The sequence below is a fragment of the Equus przewalskii genome, chromosome 3 (assembly GCF_037783145.1).
Source record: "Equus przewalskii isolate Varuska chromosome 3, EquPr2, whole genome shotgun sequence".
Classification (NCBI taxonomy): domain Eukaryota; kingdom Metazoa; phylum Chordata; class Mammalia; order Perissodactyla; family Equidae; genus Equus; species Equus przewalskii.
Genome location: NC_091833.1, coordinates 90,270,616 through 90,297,965, shown reverse-complemented (window position 1 = coordinate 90,297,965; position 27,350 = coordinate 90,270,616). Strand labels below are relative to the sequence as shown.

Sequence of the window (27,350 nt, the reverse complement as noted above, 5' to 3'; positions counted from 1 at the left end):
TGTAGAGACAAAATGTTGAGGGGCCTTTGAGCATATCTTTATTACCTTGGGAAAAATCTTCTGAGTGTCTTTTATTGTGTGACATTAAAGCATTTATATGGGAAAGATGTGTCAGGGCACTCTCACACCTGAGAAAGGCAGCCTGGAGAAGACACCTGTTACTTTGTTTACCCAGCCACTTTATTTTTGGGAATTATACCACAAATTCTGGAAATTGTCCTTTCTATGTGGATCTACTGGGAGTTTTCATGTTCTTCAATGTTACTGTTCCTTATAATTGAACACTTGACCCAAAATAGGCCAATTATAATTACCTTAATGCCTGGAATTGTGGATATGGGAAGAAGCTTGGACTCAAGAAATAGCAAGGTTAGTTATTCTTGAAAAAACAAATTGATTTAATAAAGGTTGATTATATTTTATGGAACTCCTAGTATATTAGAATGTTGTCTTTTGTGGCATATGATCACGTGCTATTCACCGCTAGGCGATGCTAGTTGTCAAAATTTGCTAATAGCATTTATAAAGGGAAGAGTTTATTTGCAGAGTAGTTAAGAACAGCTGGGATAAATAAGGATGCCACCAAATCATTTAATTTCAATATGAATTGTACCTATTATCACACTAAAATCTAAATTTGAGGTGGTGGGTGTGTTAACCAACTTTATTGTGGTAATGATTTAGCATCAAATCATCCCATTGTACACCTTAAACTTACATAATGTTGTATGTCAATTATATCTCAATAAAGCTGGAAAAAATGCAGTCTAAATTTGATCTTCATATCATTAAGAACTCTTGATTTTAAGTGACAGAAAAGCAAACCCAACGTTTTTAAGAAAAAAGAGATCATTTGGTCCATAAATAAATAGTGTAAATAAAAAGTCTGTGGATATCTTTTATCTTTTATCTTTATATTTTTCTTGAACCAGAAAGAACCCAGTCTCTCTGGGACCAAAAGGAAGATATACTCTACAGGGCAGGTTAGCCTAGGTCATGGCATAATAACAAAAGCCCGAAATCTCAAGGTCTTATAACAACTGTCTTTATATCTCGCACACGCTATGCGGCCTGCCATCAAAGGATCTTGGTCATCCTCACTCCGGGATTTACACTAAAGGGCAACCACTGTCTGGTTGCTGTCATGGTGGCAGAAGAAAGAAATTAGGATAGACCCACATTAACAATTAAATGCTCAGCTTCGCAGTGACTTATTTCCTTCATTCATTATTCATTAGCCAGAACTAGTCACATGGCCCCACTCAACCATCAGGGACAAGGAAGTGCAATCCTATCATGTGCTCAGGTTGTGGGAAATTGGATATTTTGGCAAATAGCATTAATGAATGCCAAATGCACTATTTTGCTCAGGTCATATGCCCACCTGTCCCTGGGAGTAGGGTTAGCCCACTGCAGTCGGGAACCTGTAAGTCCCCATCGAAAAGTGAGGCTGTTGGGAAAAAAAAAAGTAAACATTTCCATCAGAAAAAAAAATCAATATTGCATTTAATTAAGTCAGTTTCTAGTAAATGGCCAAAGTTTTGGATTCAGTATGAGTGCATCTCCTTGTGTTAAATTGTTAACTTCCAAGGGTTACAAAATTTACCATATTTGTGGTTATAAACCAAAAGCCAAAAACTAAATGTTATTTTTCCCATATCCTCCTGATTTTAATCTGATTGATCCTCTGAAGGAATCAACATAGTTTGAAGTTTTCAGAGTAGACATTTTAAATCTAGTTCAGTTCTTAATGTATGGGTCATAGCAAAACTCAACCTGTGAAACTAAGATAGTTTTAAACCCATAACTAATTCTATTCACAAACAAGCATGTGGGATTCACACTTGGATCTTCCTTCTTAGTACCTAGCTAGGATGGTTCTGTCCCCTTGTGGGTTGTAGCATCACTGGACCAGATTTTATTTTTCTGCAAGATGTTCAGTATCAAGGACTTTTCTTCCTTTAATTGTGAGGAACAGATATCCATTTAAGTGAATTCAAGAAGAGGAGTTTATTGTAAGGCGACAATAGGTAATTTCTGCTTTCTCCATCTCTGGGACTACACTGATTATTTCACTTTGATTTTCTCCTTTTCTCTCTTAGCATCTGCTCTATTTCCTTTCTTAATAATTTCTCTCCCTATTCATTTTTATAGCTCAGGGCACTGCAGCCAAAGGACAATGAGAGGTTACAATCTCTGGTCCTCTTACTTAGCCAAGTTCCAAAGGAAAAGAATCAAATTGGCTGAGTGTTGGAAATTAGTCTACTGTTAATCAAATCAGCTCTGGTTGGGGGAAAGTATCACATGGTACATACAACAGCCTCTTTCAGGGCTTCTGGGTGGGGCAAGTTAAGCCAGAAGGAGAATTATACAAGAAGGCTAATTGGCTCTGTCAGCTGTAGGAATTAGGATGAGAATATTAATATCATTTATGCTTACTACAATTATAAGTGCTTTACAAATATTAATTAATTTAATCCCATGACGCAGATACTATCATTATCCTCATATTATAGATAAGAAAACTGAGATCCAGAGAGGTCAAAAAACTTGCCCATGGTCATACAGCTAACAAGAGGCAGAGCTACCCAGGATTTGAAAGCAGTCTTGTTCCAGAGTCTGTGGTCTCATCTATTATGCTATACCAATACACCACTACTCCTGGCTATCCTAAGCATCTGGGTTTAAATGAGCAAGTTTATTAATGTTTCAGGGGCTTCTCTTAACTCTTTTGCCAGTAGTAAAATGCTTCTCATTCTCCAAAGTTCATCTCAAATATCAGCATTCTCACTTTGCAGGCTTCCCTGAGCACCTTCCTTCTGCTGCTAAACCACTCTGTACCTTCCCTTAATTACTACACAGATACCTTGTCCTGAATTGGATAATGCTGTAATACTGTGAGCTTCTGGAGAGCAGTGGCAATATATTTCTTATCTTTGCATTCCTAGTGCAGAGTGTGATTATTGGCATATGGTATATACTTAGTAAATTGTTGCTGGATTATTCACTTGATGAAAGTATGAATGCATTAAATATGATTTATACTATACAAATTTTACCAATTTCTCTTTTGCTACCGTTATACAGGACAAAAAGTGCCTCTATAAGAAAACCTGGGAACAATACCTGTGAATGTTTGAAATTACTGGGAATCAGAAGCCAAGACACCGGTTGGTTTGTGCTTGATGATGTTGTGGTGAGAACGATGCAGAGTGGCTTGATATCATTTGAACTGTGTGAACATTTAGAGAGGTAATACAACGGTAAACAATAAAAGATGATAGTCTATCTGTAATCGATGTTTGCAGAAGTGGAATCACAGGATTAGATTTTTATTCCTCAAATAGACATATGAACAGTTCTTTAGGGTGTGCCTAAAATGTAAACCAGAATTGGCATGAATATGCCATCTATAATTTCACTCATGATAGTTTAATAAGTGCTTTTGGAAACCACTCATAACTTAGATTTATTTTTACAGGTTTCTTCTAACTGCAAAATAGTTTTAACATAGCACCTTCATTTTTGAAATTCCATGGAGATAGTAATTAACTCTTCATATTATGCTCATCTCATAACTATGTATATATAAACTGAATTTGTTATTTCAGTGTCCTCATTTTGCCTTCTCATTTCCATGTTTTCTAGACAGCTCATTATGAGAAGAGTTTTAGACAATTTTAAGGTTCATGAGGAGTAGACACTCATAAAGAGAGGGCAATCATATGTCCAAAGATAGCCTTTAATTCAAAATGGAAGATCTTACATCTACAGTTGGCTTGGGTCAGAAATAGAGTCCCAGGTGAGAATGCAAGTGATTTATTGAGGGAGGGCTCTCAGGTGAATCCTGTGAGGGAGTGAAAGAAGCAGGGAGGGCAAGGGAAGAGGATGGAAAACCTATGGTTTCAGCAGAAGTTTTATCTCAGCCCAATACCTCAGGAGAACCCTGGAGTGTGAGTCCCAAGGAGGCTGGCTGACATCGCTGCATCAGTCAGTCCTTGTCCTTGGGTGCAGAGATGCTCCTGGTGAAGGGGTTCCTGTAGGGCAATTCTCTGGACAAGAGTTGGGCAATGGCTGTTCCATCCCAGGGAGAGGTATCTGTATTAGCTTACTAGGCTGCCATAGTAAAGTACCACAAACTAGGTGGCTTTAAGCAGAAATTTATTGTCTCACAGTTCTGGAGACTAGAAATCCAAAATCAAGGTGCTAGCAATGTTCATTCCTTCTGAGGACTGTGAGGGAAGGATCTGTTCCAGGCCTCTCTTCTTGGCTTGCAGGTGGCTATCTTCACGTTCACACAGGCTTTTCTCTGTATGCACATTCCTGTGTCCAAATTTCCCCCTTTCGTGAGACTACTCATATCAGATTAGAGTGTACTCTGATGACCTCATATTAACTTGATTACCTCTGTAAAGACCCTATCTCCAAACAAGGTCACATTCTAAGGTACTAGGGGTTAGGCCTCCTAACCTAAATCAACATATGAATTTGGGTAGAGGGGACACACAATTCAACCCAAAGCAGGGTCCATCATAACAATCCTTACCATTCAGTGACAGAGATGAATGATTCAATCTTCCTTTTATTATGGCGTATATTCTCCAACCTATTGATAGTAAATGGATTCTCTTTCTCTTCTATGTTTTAAAGTAATACTCTTTGGTAATGCTGGTTAAACTATAAGTTAAAACATTTAGAGTGGGGGCTGGCCCCGTGGCCGAGTGGTTAAGTTCGCGCGCTCCGCTGCAGGCGGCCCAGTGTTTCGTTGGTTCGAATCCTGGGCGCGGACATGGCACTGCTCGTCAGACCACGCTGAGGCAGCGTCCCACATGCCACAACTAGAAGAACCCACAACGAAGAATACACAACTATGTACCGGGGGGCTTTGGGGAGAAAAAGGAAAAAAATAAAATCTTTAAAAAAAAAAAAAAAAAAAAAAAACATTTAGAGTGGAGCTGAGACTGGATGGTTTCTTTGTCTACAAGCATCTGTATTAGAACTTGGTTTGATTTAGCCTGGTTTCTGACTGCCAAGAGTTTCATTAAAGTCATTCATGAACCTCACCAGTTAGTCATCAGAATGCTTGCTTTTAAAGGAAGTTTGGATGATCATGGCTCTTTTCTTGGGTGTCATTAGTTACCAGTTACATTTTTGAGACTGTATGTTCCCCTTAGGTCATGCCTCCTTTCTCCCATGCAGATTCATTGTGCTTCACCTGTCTTCCATTGTGGACAATAGCCATTTGGTTTCTTTTGTGAAATCTTTAGAGGAAGCCATGCTCAGCACCACCGCCTGCATTGTACTGTATCATCAGAAAGACAATCCACACAGAGTTGTTATTTTAGTGGTGCCGTCTAAAGATTTAAACCAGGTGCTCAGGAACTTGCGTTTGGAAGCATTCGGCAGTCCTCCAGAGCCCTCTCGCCATTTCCAAGTAAAAGAAGGAGAACAACTTCTTTTAAGGTTTACTGGAAACATATTTGCTTCAAGTAAGTATAAAGAAATCTTTTTGTGTATTCTATGGGCTCTCAGCCACAAACTTCAGAAGGAGTTCCCTGAACTTGTCCTGCTAAGGAAAACTTCAGAGGACTGAGGGGAAGCTTTTGAAAAGGAGGAAGAGAAAAAGACTTATTGACTTCATTCCAGTCTTTCTTGTCTTTTTAGGGCATGCATGTTCCTTTATGGACAGACTCTAAGGGACACTGTTTTCAAAATAGTCTTTTCCACGATTACTATCTGAGTCCAAGCTGGGATCATCTCTCTCCTACATCAATGCAGCTTCCTCCTCAAAACTCCTGTGCTTCCACTATCGGCCACACAAAACCTATTTCCATACAGTAACAATTGTGATCTTTTAAAAACATAAATCACACATTATTACGCCCCTGATTAAAACCTTAATGCCTCCTATTCTACTTAAAACAACGTCCGAACTCTTTATGATGTCCTTCAAAAAAATCTAACCTCGGGTCAGTGGACCCCAAGTGGGGTCCCAAGAGTTGTCTGGATAGAACTATATTCCAGTAGAATTACCATATTTATATTTCCATTTATTTTATTTTATATATTTAAAAGACTACTCTGAGAAGGAAACGTTAGATTTCACCAAACTCCAAAAGGGTCCAAGTCAAAAAAGGAATTAAGAGCCTCTGATCTAGGTGACACACCCATGCTTACCTCTCATCCTCATATTTATCCAGTGCTTTTTTGTTTCCATTCTAAATCTTACCACAGTTTGAAATTGTTTAACTTATTTATCTGCTTACTTTTCTTTCGTATACTTATGTTATGTTCTTCACTGGGGTGTAAATTTCATGAGGGCAATGACTGTCTTTCTCACTGTTTACCCCTGAGCCTAGCATAGAGCCTGATACATCAAAGACTTTCAATAAATATGTAGTGAATGAAAGACTATATGGTAATGCTGAGGAAAACAAACAGGGTGAATGAATATGAGAGGTGGCAGGAGAGGTGGGAGACGAGAGGGAATGGATGAGACAAAGAGAGAACAGGAGATGAAGAGAAAGAGAAAATGAAGAAAAAGGAGAGCACAGAGAGAAAACAGCTGTATGAGAGAAAAGAGAAAACGATCTTTGGGGGAGTTGCCATCACAGCAGTTTCTTTTTCATTAATTCAGCCCCTTCCCCTCCCTACTTCCTTTCCTTGAGGTGAAATAGGATCTAACAGGAACATGTAGCGATGAAGTATGGGAAAGAATTCATGGATGTTTATGGGGATTTCTGCTCCAGGAGTCTTGCTGTAGACTTGACTTGAGTTAATAGTTTCTGTTCACTTATAAATTAATATAAATCCCATTGATTTTTAGAGATACCTATTTTCTCTCTGATTCTGGAAATTATTCCAAGCTTCATTGGTTCTCTGTTGCTTCAAAAATGATGCAGCTTGAAGCTAACTCTGCCGTTTTTCTGGTATCTCCGAAATAAGTAAGACCCAAAGTGCCCTAATTTGAAGCATCTCTCCACTTTCACATGCAGAGTCTCGGCCATCTGAATCAGCTGACAGGACTTAGTGAGTGAGTGACAAGGATGTTAGAAAAAGGGGAAGGGAAGGACGAGGAGGGAGAGGAAGGAAGGGTGGGAAAGATCACTTCCTACTTGGCTTTTGAAGCAGACACTACAATGTCTACACTAGGACAATCCCTCTAAGAAGAGAGAGTCAAAAACCGGAAGTGTCCCACCAAAACTAATGATGCAAATGATTTGTACTACTTGGGACAGCAGCTGTGTTTACCTACTGCCCTAAACAACAGTGAGTTACTGCTCTTCTCATAGGCAGTAGTACTAAGTGTACACGTGCCTGTAATGGGGGGTGGGGAGCGTACGGTAAACTGAGAGTGCCTGAAGATGGCCAACGTGTGTGTAGTTCCTCCACATAAGGAATGGGGAAGAACTCATCTTCACTCAAGGAAAATAAGCCAGGTGGGATACCAGGATCATTTCTGCTTTGCCTTTACTAGAGACCTACCCTCAGATCTGGAGCCTCACTGGATTCTTCTTCATCTCAGAGGAGCCAGACCCTCAGTAAAGAATTAATACCTCATCCGTCCATCAGGGTAGGCTCTGTGAATCTCAAAGACATGCAGTCAGAGGTTGTCTGCCTGGAGGGTTCTTCCCCCCCCAGGCCCCACCCCCACCTCCAGTTAGCTCCTGCTTTATCTTCAGATCTCACCATGAAGATCCTGTTCAGAGAAGCCTTCCCTCTCTGTCCTGATTAAGTCAATCCTTATTTTAATTCTTCAGAAACTTATGTACTTCTCTTTTGTAGACTTTGCCATAGATGCAGTCTTTTATTTATTCATTCAATTGTTTTCGTCAATGCCAGTTTCTCTGACTACAGTCCCACGAAGTGTGGGCCCGTCCTGTTGGTGGGCACTATTCAATCCCCAGCACCAAGGATGGTACCTGAGAGCTAGAAGGAGTTCACTGAGTATTTGTTGGAAGAACGAAGACAAAGCTTGGGAAAGGACCTAACACAACAGTAATGCGTGAATAAAAGTATTTAAAACTTTAATTAATGAATTTAGATGACTGCTCTTTGAGAAATATCAACATCTCTGTGTCCATTTATATAGAATAGAGATGATTCTTTCATGAGGTCATGGGACATGGACTTCATTTCTATTAAGAGAAAATAAGATAGATAGGTGCTCCCCTTGGTTTTTATTTTATTTATTTATTTTTGAGGAAGATTACCCCTGACCTAACTACTGCCAATCCTCCTCTTTTTTTTTGGCTGAGGAAGACTGGCCCTAAGCTAACGTCCATGCCCATGTTCCTCTACTTTATATGTGGCTTGTCTACCACAGCATGGCTTTTGCCAAGCGGTGCCATGTCTGCACCCGGGATCCAGGCCGGGGAACCCTGGGCCACCAGGGATCGGAAGGTGCCAACTTAACTGATGTGCCACCGGGCTGGCCCATCCTCTTGGTTTTTATATTGGCTTTTGGCATTCTTCTGGACACAAGCTACAGGATGCTTTCATTTTCTAGGTTAGAGATGTTAATTCAGCACTTAAGCTTTCTATTGCATAACATCTAAGCTCCCAGTGAACACAAAATCCAGAAAGTTCTTGAAATGCTTTTACAAAATTTTGTGTAATGACATCTTGGCATTACTCAAGCATCTAGTAAAGCCCTATGGAGGTCAGTGTGTGGCAAAGTTGACCTCAGTGCCCCTGGCCCCAGGGAAGTGATTTTTCCCAGATAGATGTTTAGGATATTAGAATGGCCAGCCTTTTATTCGTTCAAAAAAATTTCCTTACCCTTATGCATATTGTATTCTAGTGGGGAGAGACAGAGAAGAAGCGAAGGAATAAAAAAATGGGCGTAAGAGTGACCTAGAGAAGAATGAAGCAGGGAAAGGATGTAGAGAGTCTCAGAGGGAGTGACAGAGTTGCAGTTTTAAATTGACTCATTAGGGAAGACCTTTTTGAGAAGGTGGCATTTAAACAGAGATTTGAAGACTGGTGAGAGCACAAGCCTTAATCCTATCTCAGGAGAGTTTGTCCCAGGCAGAGGGATTACAGATGCAAATGAACTGAGGCAGCAAGCAGGCTGGGACGACTGGATGAGAGGGAGTGAGGGAAGAGTTGTAGGAGATTAGGTGAATACTGATCACTTTCTTGAGGGCCATTGCAAGGACTTTGCCTTTTATTCTAAGTGATTATTACGCAGTTGTAATCTGACTCAGAGGCAAGGGAAGACTCAGGGAGACCAGTTAATGAGCCATTGCAATAAACCCAGCAAGGGATGATGGCCGCATCCGGGTAGAGGTGATGGAGATGTGTTAGAACACAGAAATGCTCTGAGCCAGTGGTTCGTATCGGATTCTTCGTTTCCCATATTGCTGGCCTTTCATCTCCTCGTCTGACTTTTCCAAGCAGAAGCATATATTTCTACGTTTGTACTTTCTATGCTGTCAATGAAAAATATTCCAATATCCATTATTGAGAAGAAAATATATTGCTATAAGGATTATCTAGTAACTCACAAAATATAAATAAATTCTGTATTCCTTATATGGCAAATATTTATTGAATAGCTACTATCCCAAGGTCCTACTAGGAAGCACATACAAAGCATTTTGAGGAGAAAGAGGTTCTCAAAATGTCAACTAATGATTGATCTTATAATTTTAGTATGCAACAAATGGCTTTCGCTTTTACTTCTCCTTTAATACGCCAGTACGGGAGAAAAAAATAGAATAGTGTAATTTCTTTGTGATACTTGTCCTTTTTTGGTTCTGTTGTTTTCTATGCAAAGGGTCTTCAAAATATAGTGTTATATTTTGGCAACAATGAAATTCCAACTTAAAAAAACTCTACATAATGCTTTCTGTTTATAACACTATGATCATGCTAATTATTACTGGTGAATCCTCAATAATTTCATATATAAATGTGACTGTTAGAGACTTGCATTACATATCTTTATTTTTAAAAATTAACCAGAAAGAAGAGGTAGATAAGTTTTAGATCTAAATTGAATCAATGTAGCTATGCCTCACCCTTAATTCTTATATTCTGTATACAAATTATTCCTTATGAGTAATTGTATACCTGGAAGGGAGTATAAAGTCTTTCAAAGGATGGAAGCAGAAATTTACTAAGTTGTATTCTATTAGGACCAAAGTAGCGACATTTCCTTGATGGTACTCTGGTGGTATGAAAGTAGAAGTTTGCCAAGCGTTACTCCAGTAATCTGGAAACTCATTTACTGTTTACCAGATGACATTTCAATGACTCCAAATAATTTATCTTTTTTTTTTTTACCAGAGTGAAACTCTTTTAAGAAGGCAAATCCCGGGGCTGGCCTGGTGGCGCAGCGGTTCGCACATTCCGCTTCCCGACGGCCCGGGGTTCGCCAGTTGGGATCCTGGGTGTGGACATGGCACAGCTTGGCAAAAGCCATGCTGTGGTAGGCATCCCATGTATAAAGTAGAGGAAGATGGGCATGGATGTTAGCTCAGGGCTAGTCTTCCTCAGCAAAAAGAGGAGGATTGGCAGTAGTTAGCTCAGGACTAATCTTCCTCAAAAAAAAGGGGGCAAACCCGAGCTAGTCATTCCTGTCCTTTAAGTCTGTTTTGTTCAAGAGGCAGCTTTCCTCCCAAATATGGATGTATTCAGAGAGACGTACTCCTATACCTTCCGTTATCTAGAATTATTCTAATTCTAGATTTAGCTATGCTTTAGAAATTCACCAAAATGACCTCTAGCAGTCACAACAGGGAGAAAGTGTTGGTGTCATCTACATCTCTCACTGAACTCTTATTTCACTCTGCACAATGGGAAGGTGTTCCATGAGAGAGAGCTCTGGGTAGTCAACTTGCAGACTCCTAGGAGTAGAAGTTGCTTCTTAGATATAAAAGCTTCTCCCTGACATTTCTTTAACAAGTGTAAGTGGGTTGCTTTTTGCTATACAGATTCAAAAGAGTGGAAGAATTCTGCTTCTCTCTTATCATTTACTATCATTTATTGACCACTTATTTTGTGCCAGGCCCTGCACCAATCATTTTATCCATATTATCTCATTTCATTCCCAGAGCAATCCTAGGAGGTAAGTTTTATCTCTCCTTTTTTAAAGACAAGGAAGGTAAGTCTCCAGGAAGCTCAGAGATGGGAAAGAACCGGATAAGTACGGCAGTTTTAGATGAATAGTAGAGGCTGGACTTGGCTCTAGATATGTATGTCGGAAACATATCCTAACTGCTACATTATAGCTTACTTTTAAAGTTTGCTGATAATGCAGAGGGTAATGCAGACATGCTTTAGGAAACAGGCAGCGTCTGTTTTACTATTGCAGTGACAAGGTAAAAATATCCTGATTGTCATGGTAAAACCCCTATGAGAAAAGGTTATGGTCACTAAAGCTCCAGTATTTTCAGTGAGCAATTGAGAAAACTTATCATTGTTTGGGGGAAATTCGTCAGGTTTTTCATAGAAGATTCAGTAAAATGAATCTAGTAACTGTTCCATTTGGAAGTTCTAGAACAGCACTATTTCTGTGATGGTGGAAATATTTTATACCTGCACTGTCAAATAAAGTAGCCACTAGACATATGCGGCTATTGAACATTTGAAACGTGGCTACAGTGACTGAGGAATTGATTTAATTTAATTTAATTTTAATTAATTTTAACTTTAATTTAAAAAGCCACATGTTGTGAGTGGGTACCATATAGGAAAGTGCAGTTCTAGAATGTCCATCGTGAGGTCATGATAGTGTGCAATATGATATGAACAGTTAGGGGAAAGGAAAAAGATAATTATTGAAAGGTGAAAATAATTTTCTAAATACAGAAAGAGCTGAATATTTTCAATGGTTTCTTGTTAGAGAAAAATGCAATAGAAAAAGAACATCAAAGATTATTAGATCTAGAAACAGCCAGAGAAACCTGGTCCAATTACAGATGAGAAATCTTTGTAGTAATCTACACAGTCTTAGCCCATTGCTGCTTTGTCAGGTTATGTTTTAACAAGAGGAAATAAAACAAAAAAGCTTTAGTTTATTTAAAAAATGAAGCAATTATTTGGAGTTTAAAAAATTAAGTAAGACAGGGGCTGGCCCCGTGGCCGAGTGGTTAAGTTCGCGCACTCTGCTGCAGGCGGCCCAGTGTTTTGTTGGTTCGAATCCTGGGTGGGGACATGGCACTGCTCATCAAACCACGCTGAGGCAGCGTCCCACATGCCACAACTAGAAGGACCCACAACAAAGAATATACAACTATGTACTGGGGGGCTTTGGGGAGAAAAAGGAAAAAAATAAAATCTTAAAAAAAAAATTAAGTAAGACAACGTGGTATATCTTAATAGTAACAAATGCATTTTACTTCTACGCAGGCAATGGGAAGGATTATGGAAAAGACCACAAGCTTATTTTTCATTTACAAAGAAAACCCAGGTTGGAACTCCAAATCAAAGAGGTGGATGAATTTGGAAACTATAGCTGCCCTCATTATAAGGGCACGATTGAGGTTTATAAAGTACCCAAGGAAAAGACAGACCCCAGCTTGGATCAGTCTGTTACACTCAGTGAGAACAATGATCAGCTGCCAATTTGCAAATTATCGTTGAGATTGCCAAAGGTGAGTTATTTTACTTTCCAATTACCATGTTTTTTTAATTCTTTATATTTCTCTACCAAAATCAATACTGCAGGCATATGGATACTTAAGGTTAAAAAAGAAGGTAGGAATAGAGTTGATAAGGAAGAGTGAGTAGATCCGATTTCAGAGTGGTAGAATATTCATGATTTCCACTTTCTTTCATATCAATTTTTCTAACAGGAGCAATTCAAGTTGATCTGGTCCCAACAATATGTTGTTAGTGACTATGGAAATAATGTCATTCATTTTCTGTAACTGCATCAGAGTAATTGGGAAATTATTTATGAAAACACTGAATATATTTCAGAGCACAACACTCTATGAAAAATTCATGTGGCGAGCAGGAAATTGACATCAAAATATTTTTACTGGGACTTACCAAATCCTACACATTTGTTTATCTCTTATCTAAAATTCATATTCTTATTAGGAAAGTAGGATTGAATTTCTTCTCTGAACAAGTCAAATAAATAATTTTGTTGCTATATATACTATTTCTTTCAGTGAACCAGGACTTAGTACTTCTCAGCTATATTCTTAATGAGAAACATAAAGGAAAAATTCATTTTATCATTCCAGAGGAAGAATAAACCATATGTTTTAAAGAAAGCCAAAACTATTTTTCCATGCTTTTACTTTTTGTGTTATGAATAACAGAAATACGTTTCCATGGGGTTAGACTTTGTACTGATTTTAAACAAATTAGTAAATTAAGTAATTAATTTGAGAAATAGTTATTGAACTTCTGAAATAGGGAATGTGCTATGTTAGGTGTTATGATAAATATGGAGCCATAGAGGATAATACATACCCTAAAATTGTGTTGTCTCAAATGGTAGCCACTATCCACACGCGTCCAAGGAGCCCTTGAAATATGGCTAGTCCAAATTGAGGTGTGCTGTAAGTGTAAAATACACATCAGATTTCAAAGACTCAGTGCAAAAAAATATAAAATATCTGGTAATAATTTGTTTGCACTGATTTCATAGTAAATCATAATGGTTTGGCTATGGGGTTAAAGAAAATATATTACTAAAATTAATCTCATGTGCTTTAAACATTTTTTTTATGTGGCTAATTGGAATATTTTAAATTACTTACATGTCTCAAACTATCTTTCTATGGGGCAGCATTGCTTTAAATGATTTATAATCTAGCAGATTATGCAAAACATGTATACAAAACTACCCTGTAAGATAGTAAATGATTAGGCTAATGGTGTAACCGTGTACTAATAGTTGTTCAGAGGAGGGGAATGGCTTTTCTGGAAGCTCAAATTAGTAGAAGTTTCATAGTAGTTGTGCCATTTTATCTGAGCTTTGTAGGTTGGTAGAAATCTGGCCATTGAAAATGAAGAAAAGAGTATGTTAGGATGAGGAAATGGAATGAATTTGAGTGGGGATGGTGAGTATAGCTTAGCAGGAATTCATAATTTATATAATAACTATTATAATAATTTTGAATATGCCAAAAGTTTTTCAAGTGCTTTACATGTTTTGTATCACTAAATCCTCACAAAAATCCTATGAGGCATTATCACTGTTTCCAATTTACAGGAAACTGAGGCATAGAAATTTTAGGCCACTTGCCCATAGTCCCATAGAAGTAAGCGGCAGAGCTAGCATTCAAACCCAGAATATCTGCTTCCCACACATGCAACCACTGTGTGCTGTTGACTCTTCAGCAGATAAAGCTAGGATTCTTGGTCTAGGATACAGCATAGATTTTAGGACATCCAGGTTCACCCTTGAACTTGTATGACAATTTCCTGTACACCACGCTTTAGTGTAGAGATGACATGAAAAGTATTTAACAAATGATATGACATGGGTTCTGGTCATTCAAACTGAAAGTAGCCATTTGAGCAGAAGTTCAGGATCCTAGAGACGTTAACTCTTGACTTGCTGGTTTTGGGGAGATCCTGGGGTTCCTGGAAGGCATGTGTGGGGTGGCAGAGTCTATTGAACCACTGATTCTGAAATTATATTTAAGAACAATATAGCCATATAGGTGGATACCCACTCTTAGCTTTTCCTCTGTGCATTTTTGCTTCCGTCTCATGGCCTCTGCATTTGCTGCTCACTCTGCTTGAGGCCCTCTTCCTTCAGAGAGTCACAAAGCTGCATCCTTATCATTCAGGTCTCAGCTCAAATATCACCTCCTTATCCTTATTCCCACATCACGTTATTGAAAGTCGTTCTTTAACCTGTTACCCTTTTAAAATGTACTTCATAACACTTAACGATGATTGAAATCATTAGATGTATTCATTTGTTTGTTTTTCTGTTTACCTTTGCTCCTTGAAGAAGCAAGCTTCATGAGTGAAGGGCCTTGTCTACCCTGTTCTGGCCCCATTGCCATTGATCAGAACAGTGCCTGGCACATCATAGGCACTCTAAATCATTGTGAGTGGATGCTGGAGGGGACATCTGTTCCATTCGATTCTACTTGATTCTAAAATTTTAGGAAGTATTGACTTAAAGGAATACTGGAATTCTCTCGAATTAGTGGTTTAGAGCCTCACTATACAAACTCTCAGCTCGCAGGCTAAGGAGTTGGTTTGGATCAACGTGAAGATTTGAGAGCAGAGGAAGGATAGATCAGGGGAGCCCTCCAGGCAGCTCAGTTTAGCACATTACTTCCTGTGATCACTATGTGGTCCTGCTGCTGTAGGGTAACTAGAGGGAAAGAAGTAGGGGGCTGTTGAAATTCTCTGGCACGAGGTGGTGAGGGCCTCCCTGTGATGAGGGCAGACAATGGAAAGGAAGGCCCTTGTGTAAGAGAACACAGACTGGTGGTCCCAAATGTGACATGCATTCAGCTTTCAGTTTGCGGTGTTTTCTTTGGCCTATCTGACTTCACGAATTATTAGCCAAATTAACCAAACTAGATAACTTAGGGGTTTATATAGATTTTGCTCAACAGAAGTCTGTGTTAGTGATTGTCCAGGTCTTGTGCATAAGCTCTTCCTCCGCCTTGATTCTAGCACACAACTCACTCCCCACCTTCTTGTCTGAGCAATTCTTAGTGGTCATCCCTTACAGCTCTGCTGAGATGCGACTTCTCCAGGAAGCCTTCCCTGACCTCTTCCTCCATACTAAGTTAGGTGTTCCTCGTATATATTTCCGCAATATCCCGTACTTTCCCCGTCACTGTAGTTATCATATTTTACTATAATTATGCACTTTCCAATAGACAAGTGTTTCTCAATCTTTTTTGTTTATTTGTTTTTCCTCTCCTAAGGAGTCTTTTTAGACATTTTTTCCCCTAACCACCCTTCCTCATTAAATTTTAATATCACAGATATACTGTGTCTGTTTATGCACTGTATTTTTTTGTATTTTATAATTAAAAGTGTAAGTGTTTTTTGTGTTGCCCAAGAGCAAATTTTCCCTCCTGGAGGGTGACATTACCTGGGTTGGGAATGCATGCAATCGACTCTGCAGGCACATCCATTGTCCTGCTCAGTTTGTACTGTCAGTACCAGGCATATAGTACATGCTCAACAATTATTTGTGAACAATGAAGAATGAGACAATTTCTTCAGACCTTAAAATTGTCCAACCTTGAAATTGATAATCTTGAAATTATACTGGCATGTTTAAAAATAGTACATTTTAAACATATGCTGCCGGGGCCAGCCCGGGGCTGAGTAGTTAAGTTTGTGTGCTTCGCTTCGGTGGCCCAGGGTTTCACCAGTTTGAATCCTGGGCGCAGACATGGCACCGCCGGTCAGGCCATGCTGAGGCGGCATCCCACATGCCACAACTAGAAGGACCCACGACTAAAAATATACAACTATGTACTGGGGGGCTTTGGGGAGAAAAAGGAAAAATAAAATCTTTAAAAGAAAAAAAAAATAAAAAAATAAATAAGCATATGCTGCCTTTCATCTATGAATCTACTGCCTGCATGCTATCCGTTCTCTTTCTCTCCCAGACGGATTTGTATAGGGCCTTCCAGGGTCACTCTTTTGGCCCTTCCTCATGCCTAAACAAAGTCTTTACAGGTAAGTTTGTTGAGGTTGAGAAAGCCTCTGTGGCTGTAGGAACTTTTTCCTCTTTTCAAACTAACATACCTAAATGAGAATTAAAACCATGATCTTTATTTTTGTGAGAATAGATTTCTTCTATAAAGCTCAGAGTTTAAAAAAAAATTGACCTTAGCTAGGCAGCGTTAGAATGTGCTATTTTTCAGGAAACAGAAGTAGCCTTATTATATGGAGCTTGGCACTAGTGAACATTACCTATGCATATATTTATACATGTAGCATAAATTAGGTGAAGGCATTTGTCAAAATTAAAAGTGCTTTCCACACAGAAGACAAGCAGTAAATATTTACATGTAGGTATGTAGATATAAACACACTCACATACACATTAGTATAAGTTGTGACCTTAGTGTACTGTGTCTGATTCCCAAAGATGTGAAAACGTGTCACCCATTACTTCATGCTTGTGAGGATCTCTGCACATCTTATCTTTTAACCTCCATATCCCATTCATTTATATGTTAACTCATTAAACTTCTTGTATCCCATGCGCAGGACATACAGTGGAGTTCCTGTGTATATGGTCTTATTTTTCCCTTACCTATCCATAGACTATTCTCAACTCAGATGGCAGAGTGAGACTTTCAACCATCAGTCAGATCTTCTCATGCCTCTGCTCCAAACACTGCAATGGCTCCTGGTGTCACTCAGAGTACAACTCTATTTGAACTCGTCCCCATTGTTTCTAGGACCTTCTCTCCTATACTCTCCTCTCCACTTATCCAACTCTAGCCACAGTGACCTTCTTGCAGTTCTTGGAATTTGCCACACAAACCTCTGCTTTAGGTCTTTGGGATGGTTTTCCATTCATCAGATAGCTACAGGGCTAACACCATCACTTCCTTCAATTCTTTGCTCAAATTTCACTTCTCTCCGAGGCCTACCCTGATTCTATTTCTTATTACAATCTACTCCTACCCACACAACCTGATACTCCTGATCCTCCTTCACTTGCTCTGATTTTGTTCTTTCCTCTAAAGCATGGTTACCTTCTAAGACTTATTTCCTCACTTAGTATGTTTATCGTGGGTGCACCTCCACTCCCCAACTAGGACATAAGCTCCTTTTGGCCAGGGATCTTTATCTGTTTCATTCACTACTGAATCACAAGGACTTAAAATATTGCCTCACATATGTTAGGTGCTCAATAAATGTTTGTTGAATGAATGAATTCATAAATGGAACTTGCATTTTAAGCACCAAAAGTGTGAAGAGGACAGGGAAAACTGTCAAGAAGGAAAATACATTAGCATCAGAGAACTGGCAGAAGTGGTGGTGTATTCTTATAGATGAGATGATCAGGGAAGGCTTGAGTGTAGAAGTGCCTTCTGAGCTGAAGAGCAGAAGTCACAAGAAGCTCATCTGCCTGTGTGGCCACAATAATGCTGCAGTGAGGGAAATGGCAGGCACCAAGACTGATGGGTGTGAGCTTCTAATCAAGACTCGATGGAAGACTATCATAAGAGTGTGCGCGTGAGGGATACAGAAAGGCGATGAGGTCTGAGAGACAGAGAGGATCCAGGTGAGAGTTCACATTTCAATTTGATCTGAAAATGGTCACATAATCAATATATGTGAAAATGTGTGGTTGAAAAGAACAATTTTCTAAATTCTGCTTCAAACATCCTCCTTTTACAAAATATTCAAGTAAATTCAATTCATTCTATTCTATTTGTGCTTTGGCAGAAACAAAGTGAGTTTCAAAAAACTCTCAAAGATTTTTTAAGTGGAAGGAAGTGGTGTGTGTGTGTGCTTCTGAAATCGTCATGTAGGTGACTGTCTGCGTCGTTTGGTTATTTGTGCCAGATTGAGTTGTGAATGCATTTTACTCTTCCTGTCTGCTCAGAGGCTCTGCTTTGCAGGAGAGAAGGGCTCTGGGTCTGGTGGTTGTTTCTGTGGGAGTCTGCAGTTTCCCAGTCACACCTAACCTACATATTTACGTAAGCTGTTGACCCAAGTTTTGCTTAGCCTGAAACTTCCTCTTTTCTTTTTTTAACTGAACTCATGGCATGTGATTTCTAGCAAATAATGATGCTGCCTCAACACTTGCTTTCTCACCACATTAAACAGTTTGCTGTGTCAAAGGGAGGAAGCATGCAGAAGCTGGTGCAACATTCAGTTCATCGGCATCACCACTTTCTCCCCACTTTGGACGTTCATTGCTGTCTCCCTGCCCCGCCAGGGATGGCTTTTTTTCCTAAATGATTTTTTTTCTAACCATATGAAATACTGAAGAACAATCTCAACTAAATAAATGAGAAGATTACAAGCTACTGAAAATTTTTACATTCAAGGGCACTTCAATTCTACTGAGGTTTTTCAGTTGTAATAATTTACAAAATGAAATGGCACTGAACACCTTAGTGCTAGCTCTTAAGAAAGTAGATTAGAAAAAGCATATGTTTGTAAAATAAAACTCTATAAGAGAAATCAGGTTTGTTTTTGTGTGTGTGTGGGGTGGGAATAGTGAACTTAATGGTGATTTAAAAATTTTCTGCAACTTAGTTTCATGCTTTCCACAGTAGAGTTAATTCCAATAACATGTAAGTTATACAATCATAACAACAATTATGGAGGGAAGTCACCAGAATCTTGGTAAGCAGAGGTATCATGTCAATTTCTTTTAACCTGTGACCACTTAACAATTATAGAGGAAAGTCACGAGAATCTTGGTAAGCAGAGGTATCATGTCAATTTCTTTACCTGTGAACATTTTACAAGCCTTTTCACTCTTTCCAGTTGTTTCCATTGTGGCTCTTCCTTGGCATGCCCTCCATGCGCACAGTCTAACCTTCCTCTAAGCCATCAGAATGACCTTAAGAGACAATGACCTTCAAAGACACAGTTTTGACCATGTCACTGAAAAATCGACTTTACATTGCGCATGAGATGCGAAAGGGAGAAAATGAGCAAAACTCAGTTAGTCAGAAATAGGATCCCGTATTCTCTTTTGAAAAGTGCTTTGCCCAACAATTTAATCAGAAGAGAATCTTTCTCTTCTCTTTCCCCCTCTTCTTCCTCTTCATCTTCCTCCTCCCTTTTCTTTCCCTTCTTTCCTCTCCTCCTCTTCCCTCCCTCGTACCCTTTCTCCTTCTCTGTGCCTTCTCACCCCTCCTCCTCCTTCCTCCTTCACCCTCTGTCCCTAAAAGGGAAGGTTTTCTCTGCCCAGTGGGCAGTATAAGTAAAGCAGGAATTGTGCACTACATTGTCATATTCCTGTCAATAATCCTTTTACAAAGGAAGCACATATATTCTTGCCTGTTTGGGAAAATTTAACAAAAAAAGTAATTGATGTGTATGTATTCTCTTAAAATTGTAACATTTAATAGGTTGAATATGATGTTCTTTAATTCAAACAATTTCCTACTTCATAAACTCCAACTGTTATTTTTTTCTGTAGCTGTATCAGTCAACAGGTGAATTAACAAATACTAATTAAATGCCTCTTATATATGAGATATTGTGTAGGGCCTAAAAAAATAGTAATATGTACAGGTCAGTCTTAGCTTTCAAGGAAATTACAGTCAAGTTCAGGAAATAAAGCATAAACACTTTAAAAGTTTACACCCTATGAATAGCAGCACAGCATTGTCTGATGTAGCACCGGAAGATGAGATGATGGCCAAAAGGACCGGGCAGGGTTCCGATCTGCTGTAGTCAGGTCACTAGGAGTTGGAATCAACTTGATGGCACTAACAACCAAATAGCTTAAAAGTTATAAAACAATGCAAGAGATAAATAATAATTGAATACAACAATACATTGATATCACAAGACAGGAACTGATGATTAATTGCAAATGAATGACCGAGATGGTAAGTGCTAGGGCATTTCAGAGAAGGGAGTGATTTCTGTGGGCTGAGGTGGTCTGGGGGCACTTCACAGAGCAAGACAGATGTAGAGAATGTTTAGGTTTTGGAGATGAAGAGACAAAGAGGCAATGGGTTCCACACAAGAGGATGGCATCTGCTGAAACTCTGAAGTAGCAAAGCACAAGGTATGTTTCAAGAATGGACAATAAATAGACTTGTTTGGCTGGAGTGGAGGATTTAGAAAAAGCATACTGGAAATAAGTTGGGGAAAGATTATGGAAGGCTTTGAATGCCTTGTTTAGGTAAACCGTATGTCTCTGTGGAATTGTTATAGATGAGGCCTTTTGTCAAAATTTGTCAAAAGAATGTGACTGATTTCATGATATAGAGATCATGAAATGATCATGTGCAAGGTAGGGATTCAAACCAGAGATCCTTAGCATATGTGTAAACAAAAAAAATTTCTCAGCCACTGGTATTCTTCAAATGAGTTTGACCATAACTGAGTGTGGAGAAGTAGGGATCTAGTTAGTTTATAATTAAGCTTATCTTTTAACCTATAAGTAACGGTAAGTCATTGGAAAATTTTAACCAGGGTGTGACATGATCAAATTTTGTTAGCAATATCACTGTGAAAGCCTATAAGGATAAGTTAGAAGAAGATGAGCTTAACAACAGTAAAATAAAGGGCAAATGAAGAAGTTTATGGAAGATATGGTGATGGCCTGATGTAAGACCATGGGAGTAAAGATGGAAAGAAGAGAACAAACAGAGTTGGAGAGAGATTTAGGACTGGGGATCAACTAAAGTTGCAGATAGAATGAATATGTGTGGGGATTGGGAGGAGGAGGATAATGGAGAAAGCCGTGGAGCAGAGGCTTTGGAGGGTGGCTCCCAGGATACCGGTTTGAGCTGTTGTCCTATGATACAACATAGTGCTGCATTGTTTTTACTTTGGAAGTGTTTTACACTTGCATTTCATCTCTACTTTTCCTTGTATTGCCCTTTCCAATAGATGATTGCAACTTTCTCCTGGAGGGCGCATCACTAGCCCCCTTTTCTGCTCTAGGCCACATAACAGACAAGGCGGTTCTTCTCAAAAACAAGTATGATTTTATCACTGTCTCCTAGAACTCCTCAATTGGCATTTTCTCCTAAAATTTCTCAAATGACACTTTCTATCTATTGGTCAAAGTCCAAGCCACTTACCCTGGCATATATGGCCCTTCACAAACCCCCACAGCCCCATCATATTACATTTATCCAGCTAACATCTTTTGCTCCAGTTCCGCTTAAAAATCTCATTTATTTTATACATTATGATCTTAACTGCCTCAGAGGCTTTTGCACAGCTGCCCTTGTGACAGCAATGACTCCACACTTAGCTCCATCGTCATCTCTTTAGAAGAAGCCTTTAAATTCCTCAGGCAGAATTAGGTGTCACATTGTAACTACAACAGAAACACTTTGAATATATACTAATGTATGGTCTGTTATATTTTTTATTTATATAGCAATAGTGGTAATGATAATAATAACCAATATTTATTAAGTTATTCCTTGATCTTGAGAAAGTATCTTGATAAAGCCTTCACACATATTAACTCATTTACTGAAAAGGTAGGTGATTGACGAAACTGAGGCACAGAGAGGTTTGTTCGAGGGGAAATAACTAAGAATAACAAAGCTGCTATTTGAACCCAAGTTTGTCTGATTGCAGCGGTGGTGCTCCTAACCATTATACCTCCTGTCTCTTTCTGTGACTGAGTTCCCCAGGAATGGGAGCACAGTTCATTCAATTTTGTAATCCTATTTTCTAGTATACATTCAATAATATCTTGCTGAACTATTTTTTGAATAAATGAATGCATGCTGGGAGCATTGATAAAGCAATTGAAGGTAGAGTCTTAATAGCTCACAAAGTTTTACTTCTTTCTTTTCCCATGTAACAGTTAAGTTTAGCAGAAGCTATTCATGCCTTCAAAAGAGTGACTAATGTGGGGATTTCACACAATGTGGCAAGACCTGAGAGGAAGAGGTGGCTATGCAGGCCTTTCCCTAAAACATTCATATCACTCTGTCAGAAAGTCTATTCCTATCAAGTGGCCAAAACACAAAACAAAACAAAAAATCAACAAATTTTTAAAAAAAAAACCTGCTTAGAATATTCTAGAAAGAACACTACTCAGAGTTGAATAGGCACCTTGACACGTCTTCAGAATTGACAAAAACTTGTTGAGATTATAATTTTAAAAAGGAACAATAAAGAGAGGAGTTTGAAGTTTATGTAAGTTCTAACAGTGTAGTGTATCTTTGATTTGTTGAGCTACTTTTAAAATCAATAGCGTCTCCTATATTGCTGCATTTATGGGTCAAAAGCATCTGCTTTTGATGAAATTGCTTGTAATAGTGAGCAAAGTTTTAAGCATATTAACAATAGTTAACATTTATGGACTGCTTGCCAAATGCCAGGCATGTTTGTAGTGTTTTACACACATTATGCCATTTAATTCTCACTGCAACCCCATGTGGTCTGTCTACCGCTTGATCCTTTGGGAGACTAAAAATGAGACTGGAGACATTAATTTAGATACTAGATTTATCTATTCCAGACTGCTTTTGACAACTTTTCTTTGCTGACTTCATATACATTCCATTATTGAGATCCTTGCTTGCTTAATATCTTCAGCCATCCCGGAAAACCTCTTCCTTCTATCTGTTCCAACTCCATAGACAGAGTATCTTGGATTGGTCTATCTGGTTACCAAGGACCTTAAGGCTTCTCTTTTTGTGATTGATGTCTTCAAAGGCAGAGATATTTAATTCCTTCCTCTTGACAAGCCATAATCAGATTGAAGCCTTAAAAAGAGTCATTTTCTAAGAGACATTCAAAAAGATAATGAAGAAACATAACATAAGTTTGGTTGCATTAAAATGTGCATGGGTTTAAAGAAAGAGCTGAGCTAAGCAAAGATATGGATTGGCATTGCTTCTAGGATTGGTAGCAGCCTGCTTTCATTTCCAGAAAACTTAATTTCTAGATTTATCTCCAAGTGAGACACTCTGGGTCAGCTCTTCTTGCTCTAAAGTCAACTCTTATTTTTTCCACAGTAATCTTACTTCTCTGTGGGTTTGTGCTGGTCTTCAGATTTCTCTATGTAGAAGTACTTCCTTTTCTTGTGTGGGTCAAGCATTTTGGCCCATGCCTTCAGGAAGTGCTACACTGACTGTGCAATTATAATAATATCCACCATGAAAACAACATCAGGGTATTTACTGACTAATGCTCGTGTCTTTTCATTTATTTATTTTAAAAGGTTTGTGTGTGTGTGTGGAAATTTTCAAAGGCACACAAAATGAGTGAAAATATACAATGAGCATACATGGGCCCATCACCCATCATTTTTTGCCCTTGGTTAATCTCATACCCTTGGGTTTTCTTTGTTTGAGTATTTTAAAGCAAATCACAGCTATTATATCACTTTACTTATAAATATTTCTGTAGTATGTTTCTCTAAGCGGTAAGGACTTTAAAAAAACATACAACCACAATAACATAGTACACCCAATAAAATCAGTAATTATTACTTAATAGCATCTTCTACATAGATGTTTTATATTCACCTACTAACTCAATTTTCTCTTTTATAGTGAATTTGTTCAAAAAAAAGTCCAAAATATATCCACTCATTGCATTTGGTTTGTGTGTCTCTAGCACTATTTGTTGAATTCTGAGTATAGGTAACATCCTTTACAGACATTATATTAATTGACCCTCACAGCATATTTCAAAGGTAAGAACCAGCATCTCTCACCAGTTAGAGAGTTGAATAAGAGAGTTTAGATGGCTTGCCTCAACTCGCACAACTTCACGGGGTCAGAGGCTGTACTAGGACCCAGACTTTAAAGTCATTCCTTTTTAATGCTGTTCCACCTCCCCCTATTTTTTGAGGAAGCCAGCTCCTGGCTTTCTTGATGTTTGCCACTTTTAACCCTTTGTCATATTGCCTCTCATATCCTTTGCCCCTTTGGGGTTTGGCAAATCTAGATCTTTCAAAGAGCCAGACTGCTTGTACCTTTTGCTGAAACTGAGCTTTGGAACAGAGCCGCCATAGCCTATGGTGGTGGTTTTCTTGTTATCTTGAACTTTTCAGCTCCTGAGGCAGAAGCAGTCTTTCTCTATTATCTGGGTTTTAAATGTGTAGTCACTCTCTGTCCCATCTACGTAGTGACATCAGCTCACAGCTCCTTGTTTTCTCTTCGTTGATGACATAACTCAGATGCCCTCAAAATATTCTCTATGCTTTTAAAAGAACAAAAATACTTCACATGCATGTTTATAGTAAAAGATATAGATATAATTCCCCGGGCCGGCCCCGTGGCCCAGTGGTTATGCTTGCGCGCTTTGCTTGGGTGGCCCAGGGTTTCGCCCGTTCAGATCCTAGGCACTGACATGACACCACTTATCAAGCCATGCTGAGGTGGCATCCCACATAGTACAACCAGAAGGACCTACAACTAGAATATACAACTATGTACTAGGGGGCTTTAGGGAGAAGAAGAAGAAGAAAAAAAGATTGGCAACATATGTTATCTCAGGTGCCAAACTTAAAAAAAAAAAAAAGATATAGATATGATTCCCAGCAAGTAAAAGGGGATGCTCAGTTATAGTGCTTTTTCCAAAACTCTGGAATTTCAAGTGGTTTTTTTGGGGGGAGGGGTGACAATAACATACCAGCTTTAAATAAAATAGATTGACATGGTGAGGAATTTATTCTCTTTTTAATCCATTTTCTGTTCCTCTGAATAGACCACGGGTTAGTGTTATCATGTTTTCACATCTCTCTAGCACAAAACCTGATCTGATAACAAGCTGAGAACAACTCCCAGGCCCAGTGATCTTGGCTGGCAACAGAATTTAATAATATTGTTTTGTTTTAATTGTATTTCTTTTTAAGGTTTCCATGTGTTTATAAGAGTGAAATTGTTTTTCCACTTATGATTGAAATATGAGTTTCCTTTAAAAATGTACTTGTGTAGGATAAAAAAGTAATTTTAAAGAAAAAATATTGACTAATAACAGCTGTTATGTTGAGCACTTAGTACATACAATGCCCTGTTCTAAGCTACATAATGTGACTCAATGTTTCCTTTAATGGGACGATGAAGCAGGAACTATTCTCATGCCCATTTTATAAAAGAGGAAAGGGAGGCACAAATGGAATGCTTTAAGAACATAAAGTTAATAACTAGTATGGTTAGGAGTTAAATTCCATCCCTCCATCCAAGTCCAGAGCAGTGAAGTTGATGTACGTAAATGGTGAACATGACGCAGGGAGGTACTGGAATGGCTGAGTGGAAGGCCTGCCTTACAACCTTTACTTTACATACCAGTTTTAAATTACAGGTTATAAATAAAGGATCTGCAGTCTTACAAATGTTAGTTTAAATATTATATCTGTCACTTAGTGTGTTTGTTTCTGGTCAAATTATTTTAACACTCAACCTCAGTTTTCTCCTTTGTAAAGTAGGCATAATAGCAACCACCTCATGAGGATATAGATACACTATATACCAAGATTATACAATATACTTTAAGTTGTTAGAGTAATTACTGGGACATGGTAAAAAAAAGAAAAGCTGCTATCATTTTCTGGAGGCAATATTATTTACTGTATAAGTTAGGATTTTAGACAGACCTGGGTTTCAAGATTGGTTCCATGTTGCCTTGGAAAAGTTAGATCTGTGAAGTGAGGATGACAATTCTTCAAACCACTGTTATGGATTTAGAATGAAATAATACAGTTGCACATTTAGCCCAATTCCTGGCATTTATCCTCAGTATTCTCTGAGCTCCCTAGATGTGTGGTTTGGGGTCTGACATTAATTTAGGGAACTTCTTGCTCATTATTATTTCAAATACGTCTTCTCTTCCTTTCTGTCTTTTCCTTCTGGAATTCCCATTACATGTATGTTTTTTGTACTTGTTCTGTAGTTCTTGGAATGTTCTGTTTTTCTCTGTCTTTTTTCTCTTTGCTTTCCAGTTTTAGAGCTTCTATTGAGGCATTGTCAAGCTCATAAATTCCTCAGCCGTGTCTATCTACTAATAATCTCATCAAAGGCATTCTTCATTTCTGTTACACTGTCTTTCATCTCTAGTATTTCTTTTGGGTTCTTTCTTATAATTTCCATCTCTCTGCTTCCATTCCCCATCTGTTCTTGTGTGCTGTTTCCTTTTTCTGTGAGAGCCTGTAGCATGTAAATCATAGTATTTTAAAATTCCCGGTCTGATACTTCTAACATCTCTATCATATCTGAGTCTGATTCTGATGCTTGCTCTGTCTCTTCAAATTGTGTTTTTTGCCTTTTAGTATGTCTTGTAATTTTGTTTGATAGTGACACATGATGTACTGGGTAAAAGAAACTGCTATAAATAGGTCTTTGGTGATGTGGTGGTGAGGTACAGGGGAGGAGATGTTCTATTCTACAGTCCTGTGATGAGGTCTCAGTCTTCGGTGAGCCTTTACCTCTGAACTATGAACTTCACATATGATTCTCAGTCCCTGCCTCCCCCACCCCTCCGCCCCTTCATGGGGACAGGATGGCTAGAGGGGCCTGGAGTTGGTATTTCCCTTCCCCCAGGTCAGTTAGGCTCTAACCCCAGCAGATTAGGCTCTGGTTAAACAGTTTCTTCTGAGGGCAGGACTGGTTAAGAAAAACAGAATGCTCTGGTGTGTTTCAAAGTGGTTCCCTTTCCCCTCTCACTGCCAGAAGCACATGGGGATTTTTCTCAGATATTCACTATGAAAACCTGGTTGAGCTCCAGGAAGTAAAATTCACAAAAGTATGGGAACTTCCCCCATG

At 38.7% G+C, this 27,350-nt stretch overlaps 1 protein-coding gene and 1 long non-coding RNA gene across 5 annotated transcripts in view; one reads left to right on the top strand and one right to left on the bottom strand.

Moving 5' to 3' along the window:
• The window catches only part of DTHD1 (death domain containing 1), a 66,696-nt gene that overhangs the window by 23,638 nt on the left and 15,708 nt on the right, over positions 1-27,350 (top strand). For all 4 annotated transcript variants that reach the window (XM_070612983.1, XM_070612985.1, XM_070612984.1 and 1 more), the window contains 3 exons: positions 3,088-3,252; positions 5,200-5,489; positions 12,358-12,602. In XM_070612983.1, coding sequence (XP_070469084.1) covers positions 3,088-3,252; positions 5,200-5,489; positions 12,358-12,602 — 700 coding nt within the window. The remainder of the gene's footprint in view (positions 1-3,087; positions 3,253-5,199; positions 5,490-12,357; positions 12,603-27,350) is intronic.
• The window catches only part of LOC139082327 (uncharacterized), a 37,770-nt gene continuing 14,146 nt past the window's right edge, over positions 3,727-27,350 (bottom strand). The window contains exons 3-6 of the long non-coding RNA XR_011538225.1: positions 19,378-19,505; positions 13,435-13,521; positions 4,957-9,434; positions 3,727-4,705 (exon numbers count right to left, since the gene is read on the bottom strand). This is a non-coding gene — a long non-coding RNA (uncharacterized lncRNA). The remainder of the gene's footprint in view (positions 4,706-4,956; positions 9,435-13,434; positions 13,522-19,377; positions 19,506-27,350) is intronic.